Source organism: Anolis carolinensis, chromosome 4 (genome assembly GCF_035594765.1).
Source record: "Anolis carolinensis isolate JA03-04 chromosome 4, rAnoCar3.1.pri, whole genome shotgun sequence".
NCBI classification, from domain to species: domain Eukaryota; kingdom Metazoa; phylum Chordata; class Lepidosauria; order Squamata; family Dactyloidae; genus Anolis; species Anolis carolinensis.
Window position 1 is genome coordinate 181,908,866 of NC_085844.1, and position 26,140 is coordinate 181,935,005.

Below are 26,140 nucleotides of genomic sequence, written 5' to 3' on the forward strand. Positions count from 1 at the left end.
AACTGTTGAAGTCAGAATAGGGTGCCTGCGCTATCAGCTAGAAGAGGGTCACTCTACCCTCTACTTGCTGATCACAAAGGCATTCTATTATGATCTCAGCCAATGCAACTGTAATGGCCAGGCACTCATAGGGAGCTCCATGGCCAATAAGCAGTGGAGGCAATGACAGGGACAACCCATGCTCTTTTCTGTGATGATCAGGGGAGGGACAGGGTGATGATGGCAGTATGCGTGTGGACAATAGAGTGACCTGAAATGGATCTGATTCATCTGTCCAGGTGGCTGCAAAGCTCAAGGATATTCTAGTTTCAGCATATCCCCAACCTTTGTTTAGTGGGGAACAAAGCTGGGCAAGCTCAGAAGTTGCTGTGTTTTATGAAGATTGCCAGCACCAGATTCAGGGTGACTATGCTGGTTGTTTTATTCCCATGTAGACAAGACCTATAATAATCAGTGCCAAGAAACAGAGGAGAACAAAAAGGTATAAAAAAGTAACATCTTTCACAAGATTTGCAAAATGAAAGAAAACCAGCAGGAAATACATGATAAAGATGAAATAAAAAAGACAATGGAAACAATACACTGAAGAATCATATAAAAGAGATGAAAGTATGACAGATTCATTCAAGGGAGAACCATTTGAGGATTAACCTGAATTGTAGAAAGTATAAGATGCATTCAAGGCCTATGAAAAAAAAATCACTTGAAACAAATGGCATATTGTTAGCACTTTTTAAAGCTACTGAGATAGAATTCACTCAGATTCCAACCAAAATTTGCCAACAAATATGGAAAATAAAGCAATGGCCCACAGACTGGAAACATTTAATATGCATTCCATTCCCAAGAAAGGGGACACCAGGGATTTGCAGTCACCACCAGGACATTGCATTAAGATCCAATGCAAGGTGGAAAAAAGAAAGAAAAGAAAAAAAGATTTCACTATATATAAAGGAATGCCAGATATTCAAGCTGGGTCCAGAAGAGGAATGTCACACTGTCCCCCACCCTCAGGAGAATCCACCTTTCTCAGAAGATGAAGAAGACTTCTGAGTCAAGCACTTTTCCAGCATTTCAGTCTGAAGTGCTGAACTGGAAGAAGCCATGCTCTCCTTCAGTTCAGCCAAAAGAAGAGGACCTTCAACTCCATATGAGAAGACATAACCTTAGCATATGGTGCAGACCCTCTGGCTCAACAGGAGGCTGTTCTCTTTTTTTTTTTTAATTTTTTTATTGTTGTTGTTTTGTCATTTTATCCCACTCCCACCCTCCCACCCTCCCCTCCTTGTACATACTCTTTATACAACAAACTACAGAAGTTACATTTGAAATATCAATCTCAATCTTAATTTTTCCACTCCACATCTTAGTACATTCTCTAAATAGTTCTTAACTGGTTCCCACATCCCCTTGATTATTGCAATATTTTCAATTTTATCTATATTATTCCATTTGCAATTTGTGATTTCTACATTTAACATATCAACTATATACTTATACCAATTCGTCAGAGTCCATTTTGTTTTATCTTTCCAACCGCTCACTAAAACAATTTGTGCACATGCTATTAATTTGTCAATCATTTTTTCTTTTTGTATATTCTTCACTTCTGTTATCCTTGCATGTAGTACATTTCTATTAACTATTACTATTTGTAGATTTAACATTCTATTGATTTCTCCTTCAATCATTCTCCAGTATTCTTGCACCCGATCGCACTCCCATATCATATGATTGAACACCCCTCTTTGTTCACAACCATGCCAACACCTATCTTTCATCCCTGGTAAAAACCGTGAAAGTTGTGCAGGAGTTCTGTACCATTTTTGTAACATTTTCCTTCTTGCTTCCCTTAATACATTGTACTTTTCTTTTGCTATATTACTTATTTCCCTTTGTATATCTTCCCTCTCAATTTCCATGTCCATTCTCCATGTTTGGAAAACTTCCTCTACTATTTCTTCTTTTACCGTTATAATTTGTTCATACAGATCTCCTGCCACCTTCTTTTCCTCTCTCAAACATTTCCTAATCACCTTCTCAAATGGACTGTCCTGTTCTCTAATTTTTTCTCTCAATCTAAAAATTTCCTGTCTTATAGCCCAGCTTTGAATCCAATTCCCTGATCCTATCCAATTCTGAATTTCTTTTTGTTCTACAGGGTCTCCATCTATTGTATACAAATCCTCCACTAACCTTTTTCCTTTACTTTCAATTGATCTCAATGTTCTGCCTATAATTTCGTTGTTATTGTAATTAATTTGCCATATAGTTGCCATCTTATTCTCATTAACAGGAGGCTGTTCTCATACCTGCAAAGTGTGCTCTTTAAGTACACATGGCAGGGGCTGAGCTGAGTGTCATTGAAACCAGACCAACTTCCCCCTGCCTAGTTACTGGAAGCAAACTTTAAATTCACCTCTTGATGACCTGATGGTTTAATCATGCTATTGTAAGTCTTGGTTTTATGCACCTCAAATGGCTTACTGATTTCTCTGTTTGGATTGTGTTCTGATTTACAATTTCTTGACCTCGCATGTTCTCAGATACTTTCATGCTTTGGCTTCTGAAGTTAATTCCAGTTGAGTGTTAAAAACAAACAAGAAAGAGGTACTAGATATCATACTGCAAACATACTTTGGATAATGGAGCGCACAGGAGAGTTTCAAAAGAAAATCTGCCTATACTTTATGCATTATAGCAATGCCTTTGGTTTTGTAACTCATTAAACACTTTGGATGACTCTTTAAGAAATTGCTATACCACATTTTCATTGTCCTGGTGCATAGCTTATGCTCAGGAGAAAAAAGTCACTGTTAAATTGGAAGATAGAGAAATATAACATTGGCAAGAAGATCAGGACAGACTGCATTTTATCACCCCAATTTATATAACCCTGCCCCCCTCATTATGACCTGGAGGAAGGAGTCATGAAAGCTGAAGGAAAGTACATCAAGATACACAGGTGGCGCCATTCTACCCACCTAATAGCAAAGACTTTATTATTGAAGAAAGGCAAGCAAGAATGTGAAAACATAGGTTTACAATTTGTTATGTATTCTGACATTATTCTAAAGTTCAATAAAATAATTTTTGTTGTTTTTGTTTCTTCTTCTTTTGGCCAGTATTCTCACTTGTTTCATGTCATGATTACGACTGATAATAATTTTTTGTAGAGTGGAGCGAGGTGTTACAAACAATCCATACTGGGTGTCAAATATACTAGGGACAACCTAGGTTACACTCTTTATTCTAAGAGGCAGTGACAACTTCTCTACATGCAGTTCCAAACCCCCATCCCAGTACTATTCATAATTATCTAATTATAAGCTTCATTGAACACATACAATGATACAATTGTGTGCCTATATAGCACTCCACATTCTAGTCTGACATTTTATGGCGAAAAAAACTGAAAGATGATTGACAGCAAATGAAGCATTGGGGAAGTGGTCAGTTATCTAGTCAAGAGGGAGTCCTGGCTGGCTTTGAGAAAAGGAAATGAATCATAGGCTTCTCTGATAATTGTGTGGCTATGGTGATTAGTGTCTCAATAGCCAATGACCCATGTTAGACCAAACTATTGGGTCCTAGCATCTGCCTTGCCCTTTTTTCTGGGCTCAGCTCCAACTTAAGTGGCAGGGCATTTTTCTTTTATGTTTCCAAACTTCAGTTTTTATAACTTGGCTTAAGAATACACTAATGCCACTACATGGCACACAATGATATTGTTGATTATCAATGGCTAGGATTTTGGAGGATGTGACATTTTTTTGTACAAGAAAATACCTTTATAGTAAAGCATAGATGGGAAAGGAAATACTATTGTACTTGAAAAATGGAAGGTGTTGAATTCATTGTTGCCTCAACACTATGGGCTTACATTCCCCTGAGTATGAAAGAAAAACAGATACTAAGAAAGGAGGGCTCCCTCAAATGTTAAAAGACTTCTAATTGTAAAAATGTGCTACTCCTTTCAAGCACATATCTTGCATTTTCCATGCTTTTCCAGTTGTGTAGTTCTATAGTCAAATTCTTACTGAAAAAGAGGATGGGAGAAAGAGGGTGCTTGAAAGAGTGTGTATAGAATGGAAAAACAAATAAAACAAACATTTTCCTCTGGTTTGAAATAGTTATTTCTTCAAGTGGCTTATGCTGGTTTTAAAAAATATCCTCACTTTAGGCAGAGTCACTCTGACATTGCATGTGAAGAACTTCATTGATTATCACAAAATATAAATAAATTAGTCTTAAAGGTGCGGCTAGATTTTCTTTCTCTCCCTCCTTCCCTTTTCCCTTTTAATTCTTTCTGCCTTCATAGTTTGCTATAGGAGAGGGTAGAATCACATGGAAATTGTAATCTCCCCCCCCCCCTTTCTGCATATTATCTGACAGAACATTCCATTCTAATACAAAACAAAAGACAAATCCACCTCCTCCACCCACTTGATTTCTTAGTAACTTTGATTGGAGAATTATAGCATTATTGTTGAAGGAATTAGCAGCATGATGCGCTATGCTTATTTCTTCCCTTTCCAGCATTACAGGACACATAAAAGCACACATACATTTTCAGTTGCAATAAAATAAATTGCGAGTGGAGAAATCATAGAGAATAATTGACAGACAAAAGAGAAATCTGGGACATCTTGGAGGATTTCTTCAGTGGGAATATGATTACTAATTGATAGGTAAACATGAGCTTCATTTGCAAGTATGATTACTCAAACTCTTATTTCTAAGGCAATTATGTTGCTGAAGAGACAAAGTATATATAGTTTCTAAATATGAGTTTGGTGTTTTGTCTGTTTTCACCCTGGAAATGAGTAATTGTTCTTTGCTTGTATTTTGGAGGTGTAAATCTTCCACAGAATCCTTTCTTCTCGCTATAAAAAAAGAGTCTTTTCTTTTTGAATCAATTCTTCTTTGTCCTAGTTTTAAAATTTAAATATAACCCCCTTTACTTACATTATATTATATTGTATTCTCTCTGTATCTAGATATTTACATTTCTACATCTCTAATATGAGTTTTACAAATATTATGACTTATAAGATGTTTTGAACACCCACAGAAAAGACAGTAATGTTTCACCCTTTTATCTAGAAAGCTTGATCCAGAATGCATAAGAATGCAGTGCTGGAATCTGCTCTGAATGCTTGTAGAATATCATCAACTTTTAAAGTATGTTGATTACACCTTTGAATGTAGGTAGAATGCCTTTCCTTCATAGCAGTATAATCATCTTTAGCTGATGTAAGAGGCAAACTATTTTGGGAACAAGGTTCAGCACCATGGGTAGTTCCCATGAAACATGCTTGCAAAACTGGAATATCTCTTATGAAGCCCATCATAGAATCAAAGGATCAGAGTTGGAAGAGACCAGAAAGGCCATCCAGTCCAATTACCTGCATTGCAGGAACATCCCATCAAAGCACTCCTGACAGATCACTATCCAGTATCTTAACCACCACTATATCCTTGGCTTTTATACAGACCTAAATCCTATTGCTAAAGTAGACCACTGAACCAATGGTAACTTGGTAAGTCAACACTAATTTAAATTCTACTCTTTCAGAGGGCTATACTAAATGGCACTAACAATGGGATTCAGCAGAAAAGCCATAAGTAGCTGCTGGTTATCTCTTTAATGCAAAAGCAACAACATTCAAAATATATCTCACAGAGATGTGGTAGGTCAACCAAAAGGCACAAAATATATCACAATGGCATTCAAAGATCCTAACAATCATACAGTAGAAGAAGAAAAAAACATTAGGGATTTCAGGCTGTCTTTGTCCTATCCAAAGCTGTGAGCCCCCTATTTTTAGGCAGAGTGCAATAGATGACTTCCAGTGATAGCCAAATCAAACCTTCCGGTGACTTCCAGTGAGAGACTAGGACACGGAACAATGGCTGCAAACTTCAGAAAAGGAGATTCCACCTGAACATTAGGAAGAACTTCCTCACTGTGAAAGCTGTTCGGCACTGGAACTCTCTGCTGCGGAGTGTGCTGGAGGCTCCTTCTTTGGAGGCTTTCAAGCAGAGGCTGGGTGCTTTGAATGTGATTTTCCTGCTTCTTAGCAGGGGATTGGACTGGATGCCCCATGAAGTCTCTTCCAACTATATGATTCTATGACAGCTAAATTTCAATTGTTTTACCATTCTTGAGCGTTAAAAACTGTAAGTTCCAGACTGTTTGCTCCCTAGACCAGTGGTTCTCAAACTAGGGTCCCCAAATGTTTTTGGCCTACAACTCCCAGAAATCCAGGCCAGTTTACCAGCTGTTAGGTTTTCTAGGAGTTGAAGGCCAAAAACATCTGGGGACCCTAGGTTGAGATCCATGCCCTAGACTGTTCAGTATCTCCAAATCCAAAAACATTTTATGGCTGAGTCAATCATTTTCAACCTCCCCACCACCACCAAATCCAAAGACAAGAGCCAAACTCCAGAATCCTGTAATCCTGCTAGCTCTATATCTTATGATCAATGTGGCTTAAAATACCAATGAACCACAAGTCCTCTTAATGCAGAAATAAATTTATTCAAGTGGTGGAGAACCTCTTTGGGCTCTGGGCTTCATCCCAGAATGGCAAAACCACTCTATTCTTGGTTGGTTCTGATTTTAAAAATATGCTGACTGACATCTTTGATTAATAATAATAATAATAATAAAACTTTATTTATACCCCACCACCATCTCCCCGTGGGGACTCGGGGCGGCTTACATGGGGCAGAGGCCCAAACAACATAAGGACAAAATATAAGCAACATAATACAATCACAATATAAAACAGATAAAACAGTAATGCAATATATCAATTAAAACAACAATACAGGATAAAAAATTACATTAAAAACACATAAAAGGCAAGACCGTAATAAATACAGGATAGATTATTAAAAACCCTCTGGGGCTGATTAATTAATGACTGTATCTCCGAAGGCCTGCTGAAACATCCAAGTCTTCAGTTGTTTCCTGAAGGAAGATAGAGAGGGAGTTTTAAACACTCTTAGCACTACTTTTTGGATCAACATTGAATTCCTCTCCCAGAAAAATATGACTGTCTCAAAGTTTGGTGTTTAGCTTTGCTTTCCTTTAAAAATCTGACCATGGATCTCATTGGGTATCACCTCTGTCTAAGATTGCAGCATAGACTGCAAATATTACAATGAGAGAAGTGGAAAGAAGATCAGTGGGGTTTTTGCATCTTGACTTCTAGATTTTAAAAGTGCTTTACAGAATAGATTGTGTCCCAGCTCCTATGGGAACATATTTATATTCTAAGATATGTGCTCATCTGACAGTTGGAGAAAAGATAAAAGGAATAATTTCCCAGTGGTGATAAATTATCCAAAGGAGGATAAGTATAGTGATTGAATGCATATCACTGTTAAATGACTAAGAGCTAAGTTAGACATGATATGTCTTGAAGTATTTACCTTTTGCATAGATATTTTCTAGGGGGAAACCAGCTAGTATGTGATGTGAAGTGGGGTGTGTTGCAAACCAGGTTGATTTATGTTATGATAGGCAGGGAATATATTGGGGGCATGACTCCATCTTCATTAGATTTATGTACTCTGAGTAGCACTTGAGACTACAGTTAGCACAGTCCTTGACTGATAGAAATGTAACCAGAGGTAGTATAGATGTGTCATGTTTTAATTTTTTTGTATTTTCATGGTTGTGTGTGTGTCTTTCCCTACTCACAGTTTCTGTACTTCTCTTCCATTTGATGTTGTTTGGTTTTTACTTTAGATTTTTAAAATTAGCTTTTGATTCATTTTAGCTTTTGTTATTATCAACTGACCTTGGGACTTCTTGGGGACTAAAATATCATGGCCGGCAGTTTGTCTGGTTTGGACTGTTTGGCTGCTGGGTGCTTGGACGGGGTTAATTTGATCGGCTTCTTGGAAGGTGACAAGCTGACTTTCCTCTCCAAGAAATGCATCATAGACATCTGTGATGATCTGTACAGGCTAGATGAAATTAACAGCAACTGAGATCTCTGGATAAGTAAGGGGTCTGGAAGAGATAGCTCTTTGGCAGCAGATAACATTGTACTTAGGTATTTGTGTCTTGGACCTTGGCTGTTACCCCTGGGTTAGGACCCTGGACCCTTACCTTGTTCCTGCAATCCTTTTTTGGACTCTGGTGCTACTGTAACCATGCCCTGGACTGTGTTGTTTCCTTAACTCTGAAATCTGAATCTTGGACTACCTTCCTGGTTTTGATGTATGGATTTAGATCTTACTTTGACCCTTGATAAGCTTCCTTAACTTTGGAACTCTGACTACAATTTGTACTCTTGTATTCTGGAATGTTATTCTAAGACTAAGTGCACTTTTGGCATCAAACTTTTCGATTGCACTTGACCACTGTTTCTTCTTGCTCCTGAACTGGCTTTGCAGTACTTTTGGCATTAATTGGACATTTTATCTTACTTTGTGTTATCCTAGCTGTGTGCTGTATTTATATGCTATTTTGCTAGCCAGAACTTTGAAATACTCAAGGTTGTAGTTCTCTGTTTAAGTAAAGCTGGTCTTGGTTCATGCTGTGTTAATTTGATAAAACTCTGCCCTGGTTACCCAGTGACATGAAATAGGGTTATTATTATTATTATGTTCATTTTTCTATTATTTTGATTAATCCACATGCTTGCTTGCTGTGATTCTGATTCTGGAGTGCAATTTTCCTGAGCTGGAGGTCTAGGGGTTTTTTGTTTGTTTTTTTAATTGGGCTGGCGGGGGTGGGGAAGGGCAACACAGACGGTAGGTGAAAGTCTGTAGTGTAAATGTGGAACACCTTACACCAGTGCAGAAATTGTATATTTAGATCCATTAATACCCGGAAGTAATCAACTTTTTCCTAAAATCATGTTTTCTCCTGTTCCTTTTCCTGTGCGGTTGGGAACACATTTAACCATATAAATAGGGTTTCAGTGAAGATACAGGGCTGAATCAGGGAGTCCTACATCCTTTCTTTTTAAATCTTAATGATAAAATGGGCAGACTTGGGTAAGTCATTCACTGTCAACCTTAATTCTGAATTCTGAACAATACAAGAATAATAAAAATCTGTTGTGAAGCCACAGTGCGATCATTTCCCTACAGAGATATCAGATATATGGGCAAAATTGTGTACCATGTTTGCATGAGATAAACCTTCATGTTTCTGGCTTTTGCTGGATGCACTTTTTTAATGGGAACGTATGATGTCCCATGGCTTTCTGTCATATACACATACAGCAGCAGAAATACAAATTTCTTAGCATGTTTCTCTGAAAATAAGACAGTGTATTATATTAAATTTTGCTCCCAAAGTTGCGCTAGGTCTTATTTTCAGGGGATGTCTTATTTTTCCATGATGAAGAATTCACATTTATTGTTGAACTAAAAAATGAACATTTATCATATATTGTACAGTAGTTGTCATCACAGCTTCGAGCCAAACTGGGAGTAGCGGTATACAAGTCTAATAAATAAAAATAAAATAAAATAAAAATCACAAACCAGCATAACCAGACAAACTGTGAATCCTATCAAGAATTTCTTATTACTACCATTATTTCCATGTTCAACAATCTATTGTATGTACCTTTACCGATCTGCATGTTCCGGTGTTCTGTTCAGTGGGCATGCTTCCAAACAGAAACTTTGCTAGGCCTTACTTTTGGGGAAGGCCTTATATTTAGCAATTCAGCAAAATCTCTATTAAATCTTATTTTCAAGGGATGTCTTATTTTTGGGGAAAGAGGGCAGTCCCATAGAACTAAGGCTATCTACCACAGTGGCCTATGTAGTAGGATAGAAATCACGTGCCTTTCCAGATGTGTTATCATGGTGTGGTGTGAATTAAGGAAATGTTTTATGCTTTATGTATTGTCTAAAAACACAATGTACAAAACATATATACATACTAGCTGTGTCCAGCCACGCGTTGCTGTGGGGTTGTCTGGTGGTGTTGGTGAGAAATTGTTGAAGTAGTGGTGGTATTGAATGTCTGTTGTATGGTTGTCTTTATGTTTAGTATGCACACTGAAGTGGATTATATGGCAGTGTGGAGTCAAGATAATCCAGTTCAAAGCAGATAATATAAGATTCTAAATGGGTTATATAGCTGTGTGGAAGCGCCTTGAGTCTACACTGCCATATAATCCAGTTCAAATCTGATAATCTGTGGAAGAGGCCTAAGTGAGGCCTAACTGTGCCTGTCCCCTGGGCTGAGTAGGTTGCTAGGAGACCAAGTGGGTGGAGCTTAGCCTTCTAACTGGCAGCAATTGGATAAAAACTATTATTCCTCTCCCTCTAATTAGGACTTTATTTTTCTTTTCTTTTTGTTGTATCAACCTAGAGCCGTGAATGATGGGTTGTGTTGTCAAATTTCGAGGTTGGGGGGCCTGTAGTTTTGTTGTTTTGTCCACTGCCCTGATGCCATCACTCTTTTATATATATAGATGTAAACTACCCTGTATTATATATAGTCTTTTCTTCCAAATCACCATAGATGTGTGGCAGCTGTAGAGGGATCATGCTCTGTTCTTATTATTTTGATAAACAGGGCATGTTTTTATACACACAGCTGTCTTTTATAAATAACATATGGTTATAATAAGATCTTTGTTATATTAATCTAGTCCAATAGGGACTAACCAGACATCATGAAAGCCCACAAAGCCAGTTTGAAAACACCCTCTCCCTCTTGCATCTCTCCTCCAAGTAACATTTCAAATTGTGAACAAACATATTAGTTTAGAGAGAGTGTATGTGCATTAGTATGTATTGGAGTAGATAAATATGATTAATGTATGCTGCATAACAAAGAGAAAATAAGAGAGCAAACAAGCATTAAGAAATTTTTGAATAGAAATGGACTTAACTTTGAGGGTTGTTGTCTTCAAACCTTTTCTAAATTATGGCGACCCTATGGTGTCTAGGACTGAAAGAGTGTGATTCGCCTGAAGTAACCCAGTGCATTTCATGGCTAAGCAGAAATTGAACCCTGTTCCTCAAGAGTCGTAGTCCAGTGCTCAAACCACTACACCATACTGGCTGTATCTGAGAAATCACATGTGAAATCATATATAAAAAGGGCAATAACAAAGCATGCCCTTATTGGTCAGTTATGGGCTTTCACCGCTTACAATATCATATTTTTGCACTTTTTGTATTGAATCCCCCAATACATCATATATGCTATGATCAATATATATGACCAATATGCCAATGGTTGTGCCTTCATTACAGGTCCCACTAGCTCTGAGAATGACAGTTTTAAAAAAAGAGTTCTTAAAAGGCTTTGTACTTGGAGCCTTCTCATGGCTCCAAACATATTTGTTTCATCCCCTGGGATTTCACTGAGCTTGAATCTGAAGCCCAAGAGTCTTTTTAAATATAATTAGCTAGAAACATGCATATCAAGGGAGAGCTCTGAGGCTATGTGAACTGCCAAACATCTGTATTCCCAGGAGATGCCAAAGAAATGGACAAACTGGTGACAAAGCAAAAGGAATGTTTTCTTCTTGAACTGAAAATGCCACAGCTGTTGAGGAAACTCGTCCCCTTCCTGCAAGCAAGATATACTTATTTTTAGAACTGCCTTAAAGGCTCACTGTGATAGGGTTTTAAAACAGTCTTTGTCCAGTTGTTTCCAGATGAGAGCTTTTAAAGTTATTTTCCATTATAATCTTGGAACGCTCACATCTTTTGGAAGGGAATTGTACTGGGATTGGGGAGAAAGACTTTGTTTAGGTTTCTCTGCCCTGAGAGTTGTGGAGGCTGTGCAACTTGGCAGGTTTGGGGAAAGTGTCTAGATTATTACCAAGAACAAAATATTTACATTAAAATTATAGTACAGTTGATAGTTTCAACAATAAATGGTGTTGCCATTTGCCTCAGAGTTGCTGAATTGTTAACTTTTCTTGTGGCACAGTTTCAGAAACTTTCAGTTGATAAAGTTTAGAGAGAGTTTCAAAGAGCAGCATTTTTTCAGTGCAGTGTGATATAGTGATTTGAGTGTTGAACTATGACTCTGGGAACCAGGCTTCAAATCCACACTTAGCCATAGGAGTCCGCAGGATGGTCTTGGGCAAGTCACACTCTTTCAGCCCCAGAGGAAGGCAATGGCAAACCTCTTCTGAAAAAATCTTGCGAAGAAACCCCTGTGATAGGTTCATCTTAGGATCACCATAGGTCAACATGACTTGAAGGCACACAGCAACAACAAACCATTAGGCAAGGTGAGGCAGTTGCCTCAAGCAATGGAAACTTGGAGTCTCCAGCAAAGCTATTGAAAGAAAGAAGGTGACATGAAACCTGCCCTGCTTTCCCTGCCTTAGCCTTTTGCTTTCAGATGTAGAGGAGGATATTATCCCAAGAACAAATTTTCAATTCAATTATCTTTTGTGTATGGAATGAGAGGTGAAGCTTTCTTGCTCTGATCACCAGGTAACAAACTATGTTGGGACTGCTTCATCATTAAAATGTATAATACTCTTTCCATTAGATAAATGTATTTAGACATATATTTCCCTTTTGCCATATATGAGAAACTCCCATAAGGAATCCAGGATTTTTTTTTTAAACTTGTATTCCTATATACCAAAGATTGTCAATCTTTCCTTGCTTTCGCTTCTCTTATGTTGGCCGCAGCCAGACAGGTTTCATGGTTGGAACATTGGACTGGAATTTGGAAGATTGGGATTAGCCATAAAGCTGTTTCTGTGACTTTGGTGGAATAAATATGTAGTCTTAAAAACAAAATCAACTTTGATTTCTTGGTTATTTCTTATTTGTGGCTTTTGCTTAATATCGCAGATGTAGCATATTGGGAATTCGTAGGTTAACAAGTGATGGGAATAAAATGTGTATGTCAGTAGATCTGCAAAATACTTTTATCCTTCGTAATTCATTATTTTCTGGGATTTCAGTCTAGACCACTGTTTTGCCAATGTTTTTTGCAGACTTATGAAATCGGAGTGTAGAGAGAAAGGCAGAAAGTGAGCCAAATGAATGGAGAATGGATCAGATAGTTTATACAGATGCTATACTTTGTTTTTCATTAATCTGGATTTTGTTCTTTGTTCCAAACATCTGAACATATTATGATGGGCATTGTAAAATAACTGATTTTTTATCTTTTTATTTTTCAGGAGTTAACATTCATTTGTATACTTCAATTTTTTTTGTCTTTGGAAAATATATTTCTGGAGTCACGTTGTTTCACATTTTTGTAGCATTGGAAAGCATCCTTGTACTTGCCAACCTGGCTGGGTCCAGCCCAGAATGGCTTTGTGCCTTAAACAAGTTTTTAACAAAGACAAAACATTTCGACCTCGGAAGAAATTTGAGCCAGGTACCCAGCGGTTTGAGCTGTACAAGAAAGCCCAGGCCTCACTCAAATCAGGACTAGACCTGAAGGCTGTTGTCCAGCTACCCCCAGGGGAGAACATCAATGACTGGATCGCAGTGCATCTGGTGGACTTTTTCAACCGGATCAATCTCATCTATGGGACCATGTCAGAGTTCTGCACTGAGAAGACCTGTCCCATCATGTCAGGTGGCCTCAGGTATGAGTACCGGTGGCAGGATGACTACAGATTCAAGAGGCCAACCAAGCTCTCTGCTCCCCAGTATATGTGCATGCTGATGGACTGGATAGAGACACTGATTAATAATGAGGACATCTTTCCTACCAGGATAGGTAAGCTGGCTCCAGTTGCTGCACAACAAGCTGCCCCCTATCAGGGCAAATTATTTGGCCATCTAGCCTGAAGTGTTTACTCTGACGAATACCGTATGACCCCCATATCTGTGTGGGATTCATTCCTGAACTTACCATGGAAAGGTAAACCTACAGATAATAGCAAATACTATTGAAATGAATAACATCTAGTGAAATATCTTATAGAATTGCACTAGAGAACCTAGTGTGCATGTACACTGTAGAATTAATGCAATTTGACACCACTTTAACCACCGTGGCTTAATGCTATGGAATCCTGGGATTTGTAGGTTTACAAGACAAAAGTGAAAACCTGTCTCTTCCAGCAGGCCTACCCAAACAGTCTTTAAACATGAACATGAATTTTAATGCGTGCCTTTTGTTTAATCTCTGTTTTGTCTGTTTTGATATGTATTTCATAGAGATACATTTTGGTATGTAACTTTTACAGAGGTATGCTTTAGTGTGTGTATTTGTAGTGTTTTTGCTGTGTTTATGTATTTTAATTGTTTTGTAATCTGCCTCGAGCCATGATGTTGTGAATGGGTCTTCTGAGGCTGTGAGTGATAATGAAGGGATCAGGAGAGGAAAGAAGAAACCTCACGAGGAGGGCTCGCTGGAAGATTTACACAGGAAGAGATTGATGGGGTGTCTTCCGAGGAGGATTCATGTGGGGACTTGGGAAGGGATCTTGAGGTGGAAATGGATGCTGAGGAACCGGTGGTAACAGAGGAAGTTGGCATAGATTGGGCACGGGCTCCAGAGGATCTTGGGGAGGAATCTAGGTCCATGGATGCTGGAGAGGCTTGGGTATCTTCAGAAGCAGATCCCACATGGTCTGCCTGGAGGAATGAGGGTAGTTCCACAGGTGTGGACAGAGTTGGGTGTGGGCAGGATCCTAGGGCGTTGGCTGTTTGGAGTTCAGATTCTGATGAGGAACTTGGGACACCTGATCCTAAGGCGTTGGAAATTTGGACGCCCAAGGAAACCTAAATAAATTGGGGATTTTTGGCCACTATTCTTTGTGTGTGGCATGGTGTTGCTGGGCGCCATTGGGTTTCCTGTACGTGATTCTGAAGACTGGTTTGGGACTTTGCAACAGATCTGCTGTTCGCCTTCATTGTCTTGGCTTTTTGGGCCATCCCATAACATGGAGCTTGGACTGAATCTCGACTTGGCTTGTCTCTTCGCTCCCAAACTCGGCTTGGCTTCGTCCTCGTCTCCGTGGCTGTCTACTGTTGCTGACTACTGGCTTCGTTCCTGATCCTGACGCTGTTCCCTTATCCCGACTTCGGACCGGCTTGACTTCGCTACCACACTTCGCTCCTTTGGCTCCTGGCTTGGTTTTCAACTCTGCAGGGGCTTCCCGCTAATTCCTCAGTGTTTACCAATTTCATTTGTTTGTGCTGCTTTCGGCGAAGAGCTTTTGACCCGATTTGGGTTTTTGCTTCAGTTTGGAATCGCTGCTGTACTCCTGGGTTTTGGGGAAGCTTTTGGGGCTTCGTAGTGATTTACCTTTGTTTGTTTTGTCATTTTAAGCCCGTTTTGTGCTTTTGGGCTGAGTTTAAGTACTTCATGTTAAATCCGGATTATATCTCTGGTTAATCCGGATTATATGCCAGTTCATGTTTTTGGCATTTTTTCTGTGTTAACTGCTTAATAACACTGAAGAATAAGTGTTTTAAGCCTCTGACCATTTACTGAGCTGTTTTTGAGTTATTACTTAAATAAACTATATTTTGCTCTCAGTTGGTGTCTGACCTTTGACACATGAGGAGAGGTGGGTAAGAAATTATTATTATTATTATTATTATTATTATTATTATTATTATTATTATTATTATTATTATGCCTTGTCTGCTAAATAGTTCATTTGTCCCAGCAAATTACATTGTGCAGGGTTCCATAGCATTGAACCAGGGCAGATAAATTGGTGTCAAATTACATTAATTCTTCCTAGAAAATGCCTAAGGAGAATACCTCTCTTGCATTTCTAGGTCCTCCAGTGCATCAACTTCTTTTGCATACTAGCAGTATACCATAGATTATTTAGATTCACACTGAAGAACATATTTTATCAGATACCTACAGGTGAAACCACGAAAACAAGTTCCGTGGGTACAGGGGTTATCCTGCGTGCCTTATTTTAGGTAGCATTTACTATGAGAAGGAGAAAGAATGCTACTAACAGAGATGCTCAGTTTCTCGGACTACTCAGGCTAGCTGCCAATAAGGAAAGTTCAGATAAAAAGATAAATTTGAACAAGCTGCAGAAAAACCAGTGAGTTTGATTCATACATTAAAAATAGAGGCTGCCATCTGAAATACACTTAATTTGAAGTAAGGCCCACTGAACACAATGGGACTTACTTTCAAGTAAACTCCTGCTGGATTGCTCTGCTGGCCAACTATTACTGGTGTTTTGAGGTGTTGGGTTTTGTTTGTTTGTTTTTGTTTATTGTGTTTTCTTTCTATTCAGAAGACACTTCCTCAAAGATTACAAAGAGTTTTAGGTGCAGGTGGTTGGTGTGCAAAAGGGATTATTGGGCTTTTCCCCCTACTGTAAAGGAACAACTACTCTGACGCAGCATGTTTCTACTTGTTTTCACAGCTGGCCCTCTTCAGAAATGCTTGCTCCTGTCATCTTTCCTCTCCATCTCTTGTCAGAATTAATACGATCTAAGGGTTTGCAGCTGTTTCTGTGCCATTCCCATTAAGTCCTAGTTTACACAAAAACATAGATATTTATAGAACTAGGCAGTTAATGACAGCCATATCTTGTAGTATGTTACGTTTCATTGTATGAGTGCAATTGCTTGAATTAATGTTCTTTTCTTACAATTTCTTCGTAATGATGAATACCAAGGAATCCCACTAGCAAGCTTCATTGCAATACATTAGAAAAATCTTAGCTTTGAATGAAAACAAAAAACCCTTTAACATTATATTCTATAACTTATTTGTTCTTACTGCTTCTCATTGCAATGCATGAATATACCACTTATCATTACTCCCATGCCGGTTTAAGTGGTGCTTTCAAAACATCGGTCTCTGAGAACAGGGCTAGCAGTTTTCACAAATGAACCCCACACAGTGCCAGGCAGTTGCCATGCTCCCTGAACTGAACAATGGCTGTCAAGTCGATAGACAATAGTTGCTCTCAAGGAGTGGTATGAAAGAAGCATTGTTGTCCAAATTCATCCAATTATCTTTATTCACAATTTTCAGGTATTTATGATATATTAAAACAATTCCTTATCATAATCATTTTGACTAGTGAAACAATGTCAATTCCCTTCCCATAGAAACTTGCCTGGTACAGTCCTTGCTCTTTTTTCTACAGCAGTTAAAGACTTTTTTGTATTGGAAAGGCTTGGGAGAATATTTGTTAATGGGGAAAGTGTTTGTTAATCTGTGGAATTTGCTGTTTTAAAATTATTTATTTATGTATTTACTTCACTTGTATACTGCTTTGTCTCCCAAAAGGTCTTCTTCTTCTTTATTCGTTGAGTCATTTCCGACTCTTCGTGACCTCATGGACCAGTCCATGCCAGAGCTCCCTGTTGGCCGTCGCTGCCCCCAGTTCCTTCAAGGTCAAGCCAGTCACTTCAAGGATACCATCCATCCATCTTGCCCTTGGTCGGCCTCTCTTCCTTTTTCCTTCCATTTTCCCCAGCATCATAATCTTTTCCAAGTTTTCCTGTCTTCTCATGATGTGGCCAAAATACTTCATCTTTGCCTCTAATATCCTTCCCTCCAGTGACCAGCCGGGCATTATTTTCTGGAGGACAGACTGGTTGGATCTTCTTGTGGTCCAAGGCACTCTCAGTATTTTCCTCCAGCACCAAAGTTCAAAATCATTTATCTTCCTTCATTCAGCCTTCCTTATGGTCCAGCTCTCACATCCATAGGTTACTATGGGGAATACCATTGCTTTGACTATGAGGACCTTCGTTGCCAGTGTGATGTCTCTGCTCTTCACTATTTTGTCAAGGTTGGCCGTTGCTCTCCTCCCAAGAAGTAAACGTCTTCTGATTTCCTAACTGCAGTCTGCATCTGCAGTGATCTTTTTGCCTAGAAATATAAAGTCTGTCACTGCCTCCACGTTTTCTCCCTCTATTTGCCAGTTATCAATCAGTCTGGTTGCCATCATCTTGGTTTTCTTGATGTTTAACTGCAACCCAGCTTTTGCACTTTCTTCTTTCACCTTGGTGATAAGGCTTCTCAGCTCCTCCTCACTTTCAGCCATCAGAGTGGTATCATCTGCATATCTAAGGTTGATAATGTTTCTTCCAGCAATTTTAACTCCAGCCTTGGATTTGTCAAGCCCCACACTTCGCATGATGTGTTCTGCGTACAAGTTGAATAGGTAGGGTGAAAGTATACAGCCCTGCCATACTCCTTTCCCAATCTTGAACCAGTCTGTTGTTCCGTGGTCTGTTCTTACTGTGGCTACTTGGTCTTTATACAGATTTCTCAGGAGACTGACAAGGTGACTTGGTATCTCCATACCACCAAGAACATGCTACAATTTATTATGGTCCACACAGTTGAAGGCTTTAGAATAGTCAATAAAGCAGAAATAGATGTTTTTCTGAAATTCCCCAGCTTTCTCCATTATCCAGCAGATATTGGCAATTTGGTCTCTTGTGTTTTTCATATTTGCTGGCATATGGCATGCATCATCTTAACAGCATCATCTTTCAAGATTTTAAACAGCTCAGCTGGAATCCCATCATCTCCTGCTGCCTTGTTATTAGCAATGCTTCTTAAGGCCCATTCAACCTCACTCCTCAGGATGTCTGGTTCTATTTCACTCACCACACCCTCAGAGGGTGGTGGGCTCACTATTTCTGAAATCTTTGGGCAGAGGTTGGATAGGCATATTGTAAGAATACCATAATTGTGTATGGCAGAGGTTTGGACTAGATGGTCCTTCTGATCTCGTCCGACTTTAGATTCTATGGCCCCTTCTACACTGCCATATAAAATCCAGATTATCTGCTTTGAACTGGGTTATATGGCAGTGTAGACCTATACAATCCAGTTCAAAGAAGATAATGTGGATTATCTGCTTTGATAATCTGGATTATATGGCAGTGTAGAAAGGGCCCATGATTCTTCATGTAATATGTAAGTTGTGCTATTGCTTCTGGGTACTACTGATTTAATTAATTTTCCTGAGCAGAATTATAGTAGGTAACTAGACAGCTTCATAAAAGAGGATGTCTTTCTTATCAGACTTCCACCACACATCCTGTCTACAAGAAAGTTGTGATCTTCAGGTTATTACAGGAGGTCCTTCCTGCCTGCTAGCATGATGTTGATAGTTCAGATTCTTATTTTCGTAACATGTGGCAGAAATGGTTTTCAGATTTTAACATGAACCAGAATATTTTTTTAAAAAATCTGGAATCATGTATCAAAGCTCATTCATATTCTGTCATTTGAATAAATTACACTAAATGATTGATTTTCCACTGCAGAAGATGACAACATTCTCCTCCTGTCTAGTTCGGTACTGTTTAGTTCTTCCATCTTTTTGCTTTAGTACCAACTAGAAGTGACATGAAGTTCATCCTTGGCAGGTACGTGGAGTTTTATCTGCTTTGAACTGGAGTACATGAGTCTGCATTGTCATATAATCCATTTCACAGCAGATAATCTGTATTTTATATGGCAGTGTAGAAGGGGGCTCTGAATCATGGGTGATCTTTATATATGTGAAGTTTGTTTCAAAAAGGTACCAAATCTCAAAAAATTGAAAAATGAGTTATAAGTGGCAGCACATTGTTGACTAGGAGTAGAATATTGTGTAATGTAGGATTCCACTGAGTGCTAACCTTTAGCTCCCTCTGCAGGTATAATGCTACCAAACTAAATAGTGGAGCCTGTCATACCATTACTTTTGCCAGTTTATTTGACTATTCTGCCTGTCTTCTAATAATGGAACTCAAGGCAGTTTATGAAAATTAAAACAAATATAGTTATAAGCATTTAACAAAGACAAAGAAAAACATTTTAAAATAATCCCAGATTCCATTCCTGGCATTTTCATTTCCTTTTGAAAGTTGGGATGAAAAAGGCTTCCAAGTACAGCTTGGAAACTGCTTCTCGTCAAGAAGTTAGATGGGCCAGTGGTCTGATTCATTTTATCATTTTAGAAAGCAGTAGCTAAAACTGTCCAACCTATCTACTTCCTAGAAACTGATAGTCCACATAATTCCAAATACGAGAACAAGGTTGAAAACCTATGACCCTTTAGATAGTAGATTCATCTTCCCATCAGCCCTATGAAGTTAGCCAGGGATAAAAAATGATGCTAATACATCAATGTCTGGCGGGCCCATGATGCCCTAGCCTCACTCTTAATGCATGGGATCTATGTAGCATCGTACTAAGGTAGCATAGTAATGGATGCATTAAAATGCACTGCTCTTTCGTATTGAATCAAAATATAGGAGAATAACAGAAGGCAGAAATTCCTGCAAGTGGACTGTTAATTGAAATAGCTACTAAATCAGTAGTCACACAAAGAAATGTTTGTTGTAATTCTAGATGTTCAGAGTCTAAAGTTTGTGTAGACAGCTTGCAACCCCCAGCTCTGATTTCATGGTCTTTGATCCATCTGAATTTGCTCAACTGCCCTTTATGGAGCCAAAAAAGTGTGAATTGTTTCTCATGGAAGCCTTCAGGAGCAATCCTTCTCCTCCACGAGGGATCGCCTATGATGATGACCAATTCAAATGTTCAATAAGTTACAGAGCCTGCCAGCAGGGTTTACCATCAAGAAAATTATCACATCTTTCAAAGACAGAAAACCACTTCTGACTGCTTCTTTGTTTAGGAAGTATGCTTTTTGGTGTAATTGCCTTTTGGCAATCTGTGTGACCCTCAGAAGGTCCAAGGACAGAAAAGTGATCCACACTACAGTTGCTCTCCATCCGGCCTAATGCTTTCTTGCTTCTATCTTGCAGGTGTCCCTTTCCCCAAGAATTTCCAGCAAGTCTGCACCAAGATCCTCACTCGCCTCTTCAGGGTCTTTGTCCATGTCTATATCCATCATTTTGACAGCATCATCAGCATGGGTGCAGAAGCTCATGTCAACACCTGCTACAAGCACTTTTACTACTTCATCACTGAATTTAGTTTGGTTGACCAAAGGGAACTAGAGCCTCTGGTAAGAACACTGATACTGCCATGGCCCCCATCTCATTTTTCACCCTTTTTCATTTAAGGATAACCTGTTCTAGAAATATATAACATAGATAGCACAACTGATATCAAGTTTATATTTACCCATTTAGTATATTTATGTCATTAGAGCAAAGCTGTGCCAAGGTTTTCTTGAAAAGATTTGTTTGAGGGCTTCTTGGCATTGTTTTCCTTTGTGGCTGAGAATGTGTGACTTGCCCAAGGTTTTTTTTTATGGGTTTCCATAGTTGAGCACAGATTTGAACTCCGGTTTCTCAGGATCCTTGTTTAACATTCAGATCACTTTGGTTCTAGCCAAAGATTAATTTTAATTAAAGTTAAAATATAGGCAAGATCCAAACACTTCCATAGCTATAATCTATTTGATATCCTTATAAATTGAATACATTTTTGTGTGTGTGTGTGTTTGTTTTTTCTTGCACAATTCATTTCCCTTCCTCCTCTCTCCTACCACCTTGTGCCATGGGATGAGGTTACACATGCTTGGGTCATTTGGATCATAATAGACTGTGAATTGGAAGGAGGGTTGGGGAATATAGTCTCCCCACTAGATACAGTTCCCTACTCCTAGTTTAAGACATCCACTGTGAAATGAAGAATCAGAAGATGCATACCACAGCAATGATATTTACCCTCTTCTTATTATGAGTCCTATTATTTTATAGTGTCTGTCTAAAGGAAGGATACTGAAGTGTCTTCGGCTAATATTAGATAAGGGCCTTGGCAGATCAAAACTCTTTAAAGGTGTGGAGATGAAATGTCTGAAAGTGGAACTAATTCTTATTAGAAGCTTCTGGTACTGGGAAGATGTCCCATCTCATTCTAGGACACCTATATAAGGTCACATTCATTTATTTACCTGAAATGATTATTACATAGTTTCTCATTTGGATTCCTCCTCTCCATAGCAACACACACTGGAAGAGCAGACAAAGAAAGCTATCCTTTCCATAATAAGTCTGGCTGACGGCAGAATGAAAACATCAAAGGCTACAATTCTGTGGAGCTGTTGCAATGCATGTGCAACTTCTCTAATCTCCATATAAGAACCTTTACCAAGCAAAACTACTTCTAAAACAGTTGCTATTGTTAACTGCATATGGGTCCTATTGTCCTTGAGATCTAGTCATCTTATGTTCCCAGTAAAAAGATTTGGGCTACAATCCTAAGTATGGTTTCTTGGGATTATGGACACAATGGGACTACTCCTGAGTAAATATGCCTAGGCTTGTGCTGTCATTTTTTCCTTTGATCCTGATCTCTGTTATGAGTATTAATTTAGAAACATCTAAATTTGTGCATCTCCTTCTCATCACATTCTGACAGGGTTACTTATAGTGATATGTGCCTGCTATTTATGTTTCACCAGAGTAGGAATGATAATGAAACCTCACTGCCATGAAACCTCACTGCAGTTCATGAAATCATATAAAATATTTCATTTTTGAAAATAGATTATTTCCTAGCCATTGTTGTGGTGAAGAAAGATGGGATCTCCTTGCAGTTACGCATTGCAACCTAGAGCAAGACTTCTTAAACTTTTTCCATTTGCAATCACTTCCACTTGAGAATTTTTTTATGTAACCCCAGATATATAGATATATAAAATCAGCATAAAATAAAAAAATGCTAATAATGAATCAGCATTTCCAAGGCTTACTAAACAGATTGATTTTCCTTTTTGTGGTTTATGGCTGAAACATTTTTTGCAGAAACCACTGTACTGCACATTGTTGCTAACGGATTTGTGTAAATGGGTGGCATTCAGAAACATTTACTGTTGCTTAAATTTTTATGTTACCTGAGCTAAGGGGGGGGGGGGGTATTTGGAGTCAGAACTCACAGTTTAAGAAGCAGTGACATAGATAGAGGATAAGTGAGACAAACAGGTTTGGAAATGTGCACGTGAGTGTGAAAGTTTGGCCTCATTTCTGCAGTATTTCTTCTGCAATTGCACAATTATGGCAAAATGACATTTTATAAAAGAAAAGAAATATAAAAGAAAAGAAAAATGGAACAGAAGAAATCACACTTTTCTTGGAGAGAACAGGAGAATCATGCTCACTTATGCAATGCGACCACAGCAATATTGCATCTAGAGGCAGCAGCAGTATTGGGAGTCATTGACAAGTTTTCCACATCAATGAAAAGAGTGGTTGAAATGCAAGGCAGCAACAGGAGAAACAAAACATCATCTGAAAAGTACAAGCCAGACACACTATTATTCTGCTTAATTGCAGTTTATCAGCATCATGTGATAAAACATAATGATTTTCTTCCTTTTCAAGAAGAAATTGCCAGTTGTAACCAAGCGGTTACTTGCAATAATCTTCTGAATTGTTCTACACCCCCACACCCTCGTTGCTTGGGTAAATAGAACTAAGATACAGTTGATTGCTCAAACCACTTGAATGTACTTATTTCATATCTAATGAGAGAGTTGGGCCTAGGAAAGCTTAGCAATTTATCTAGTGTGCCTACTTGTTTTCTACAGTGTTTACATATTTGTAAAAGCACTTTTGCATAGATTGTTTTTCTCCAGTTCTACGGGATAAAATATCCTTGCTGGTAAGGAGTAATTTATTGAAAGCTTTTCAGATGTGTTCATCACTTGATCTTGAATGATTTTTTTACTTTATTGCCTATATTTATTACAACAAATGGCTGAATTCTTTTTGTCTGACTTCAAACATGTGTTTTCTAAACAAACAATAATGTGTTTTAGTGGGAAACATCACTGTTGCAATCAGTAACAACTTTCAACAAGATCTTGGCTTATGTCTATGAAAGATAGGAGATGTCCCCCAACTATGCTGTGGGGATAGTTTTCAGCAGAATGAATTTTAGCTGACAGAGATGTGTCACTATTATGGCAAGGGGGAAGACAACCTGAAGGAAATAAAGCAAGTTGATGTGGAATTCATGTCAAAATGTACCAAAAGAAATGAAGACAAAGAGTGAAAATATAAAGAATGAGAAGGAAGGCTAGGAAACAGCAGTAGTTTCACTAATGTTTCATTTTCTAATTGTCTTCCCAAGACAATAACTTTAATGAGAATATAATAATTCAGATTATTGATGAGATCTATTTATGCTCTTTGCAAAATGTCTACATCTGAAACTATGTTATTTGAAACAGTAGTATTCAGTCTTGTTCTTTACCAATTTGCTCTTCACCTTGAATCACAGCATTGGAAGAAATCACAAGGGCCATCAAGTCTAACCCCTTGCCATGTAGTAATGCACTATCAAGACACTCCTGACAGATGACTATCCAGGCTCTTTTTTAAAACCACCAAATATGAAGTCCACTGCACTGCTTGGTAGTGTTTTTCATTATCAAACAGTGCTTACCATCAGGACATTTTTCCGAATGTTTAGGTGGACTCTCTTTCCTACAATTTGGATCCACTTAGAGAAATCAAATCTACTCCATCTTTCACCTCTGATGTCTTCTGCTAATCTACTCTTGTGCTATTCAATCCTTGTGAACTTCAAGTGTCTTACAGGGCACATCTAGTTTTCTCTTGGGGAACATTGCTGGTTAATAAGCATCAGATTTAGGTTATGTACTACTTTGTTGCAGGGAACATTGGGAACAGTACAAAGAGACAGAATTATACAATGCTGCAATCCCCACTTAATTTTTGCTCAGGCTTCACCCACTCACCCACCAATTCCCAGATTTATTTTTCCAGCAAATTGGTGACACATTATCAGAAGATTATAACCTGCACTTTCAAACAAAGGCTCCTCTGCATAATTCTGGAGTACTTTGTTTGAGCATAAAGGATTTATTACACTTCTTCTGCCCACGGAATGCAGTTGGCCATTACCTCTCTGCAGAACAATCAGCATGTTGTGTGGATTACTTTGGCACAAACTGCATCCCAGAAATTTAAAACCGCTAAAATAATCTAAAAAGAACAAAATGAATGAATGCTAAGGAGGAGGAGGATCAGGAGACATGAACTGGATGCTCAGAAACATTTTATTTAAGCACCACTGAACTCTCTCAGAAGAAATCTGCTGAGTGTGTTGTTGGTCACGGCTGGGGGATCTGTGGCCCCCGGATGTTTTAGATCTTCATTCCCACTGGCCTCTGACAGCATGGTCAATGATTCATCCACATCTGGAGTTTCCTTGCCCTCACAGGCTTAGATTTCATGGATGCCGTTATGCATATGGTCAGTCTTCCACATTCACTTGGGATAAGAGCACAAGATCCCCACAAATAAATAAATTGCTATGTTTTTTAACCTGAGATAATACTTTTCTAGGAATTTCTAGATCCTCCAGTAAAATTCCCTAGAATGACATTGCAGGCGGTAAAGCATCATAGAGATAATATTTTCATCAAATCCACGAGTAATCAAATCCATAAATGTAGAGGGCCGACTGTAGTATTAATGTTTCTCATTCTCTCATTACCCTGATGCTTTGGACTTTAACTCTCAGCAGTCCCAACCAACACAGTTAATGGCCAGGAATTCTGTGGGTTGAAGTCTCAAACATCTGGAAGACCAAAGTCTGAGGAACACTATTTTGCATGTCTACTTCATATTGTAATGATCAGATGAAAAATCTCATTGTTCAGGCTTCTGTTTCTCCATACTTTATTATGATAAACAGTCTCATTCCCATGATGAGAGTTTCCTCTTGTATTCCAAGAGACATAGAACACAGCTATGCATAACATCATATATTCACTATTCTCTCCTTGTTGCTATAATTTGATAAAATATTAGTTTTATTTCCCCTTAACTTATGTATGCTTGTTCCTGCTGTCAGCCTTTATTTTGTAATATTAAAAGAAAACGATGAAGAAAGTTGAATTGGATATTTAGAAACAACACAAAACTTTCATGGAGTTATGCACCTTCTGACCCTTTTTATCATCATCATCCTGGCCACTCAAAAGAGACGTTGAGGATCTGTCCTAATTTGGCTGTCACACTTCAGAATTTGATTTCTTTCAAGCCTCAAACCTTTAGGCTGGCTTGAGAGATATATTAAGGTGTATGAAAAGAAATCACTGATGCTGTATAATGATTTTTTATTTTGTTTTTGTGCATGAAATTTTTGAGAACTTATTGTAAAATCAGTGAACTGGGATGTATAATTTCCCCTTCTAAGCCACACATTTATTATTGTACTGGGATAAAATATCCAAAGTGATAAAATTATAAAGTGGTAAGG

The 26,140-nt window shown here is 38.4% G+C and overlaps 1 protein-coding gene across 2 annotated transcripts in view; it reads left to right on the forward strand.

The window, feature by feature from the left end:
* mob3c (MOB kinase activator 3C) overlaps nt 1-26,140 on the forward strand; it is a 40,246-nt gene that overhangs the window by 9,111 nt on the left and 4,995 nt on the right. For both annotated transcript variants that reach the window (XM_062978335.1, XM_003220223.4), the window contains 2 exons: nt 13,155-13,705; nt 20,704-20,906. In XM_062978335.1, the coding sequence (XP_062834405.1) occupies nt 13,288-13,705; nt 20,704-20,906 (621 nt within the window). In that variant the 5' untranslated portion in view covers nt 13,155-13,287. The remainder of the gene's footprint in view (nt 1-13,154; nt 13,706-20,703; nt 20,907-26,140) is intronic.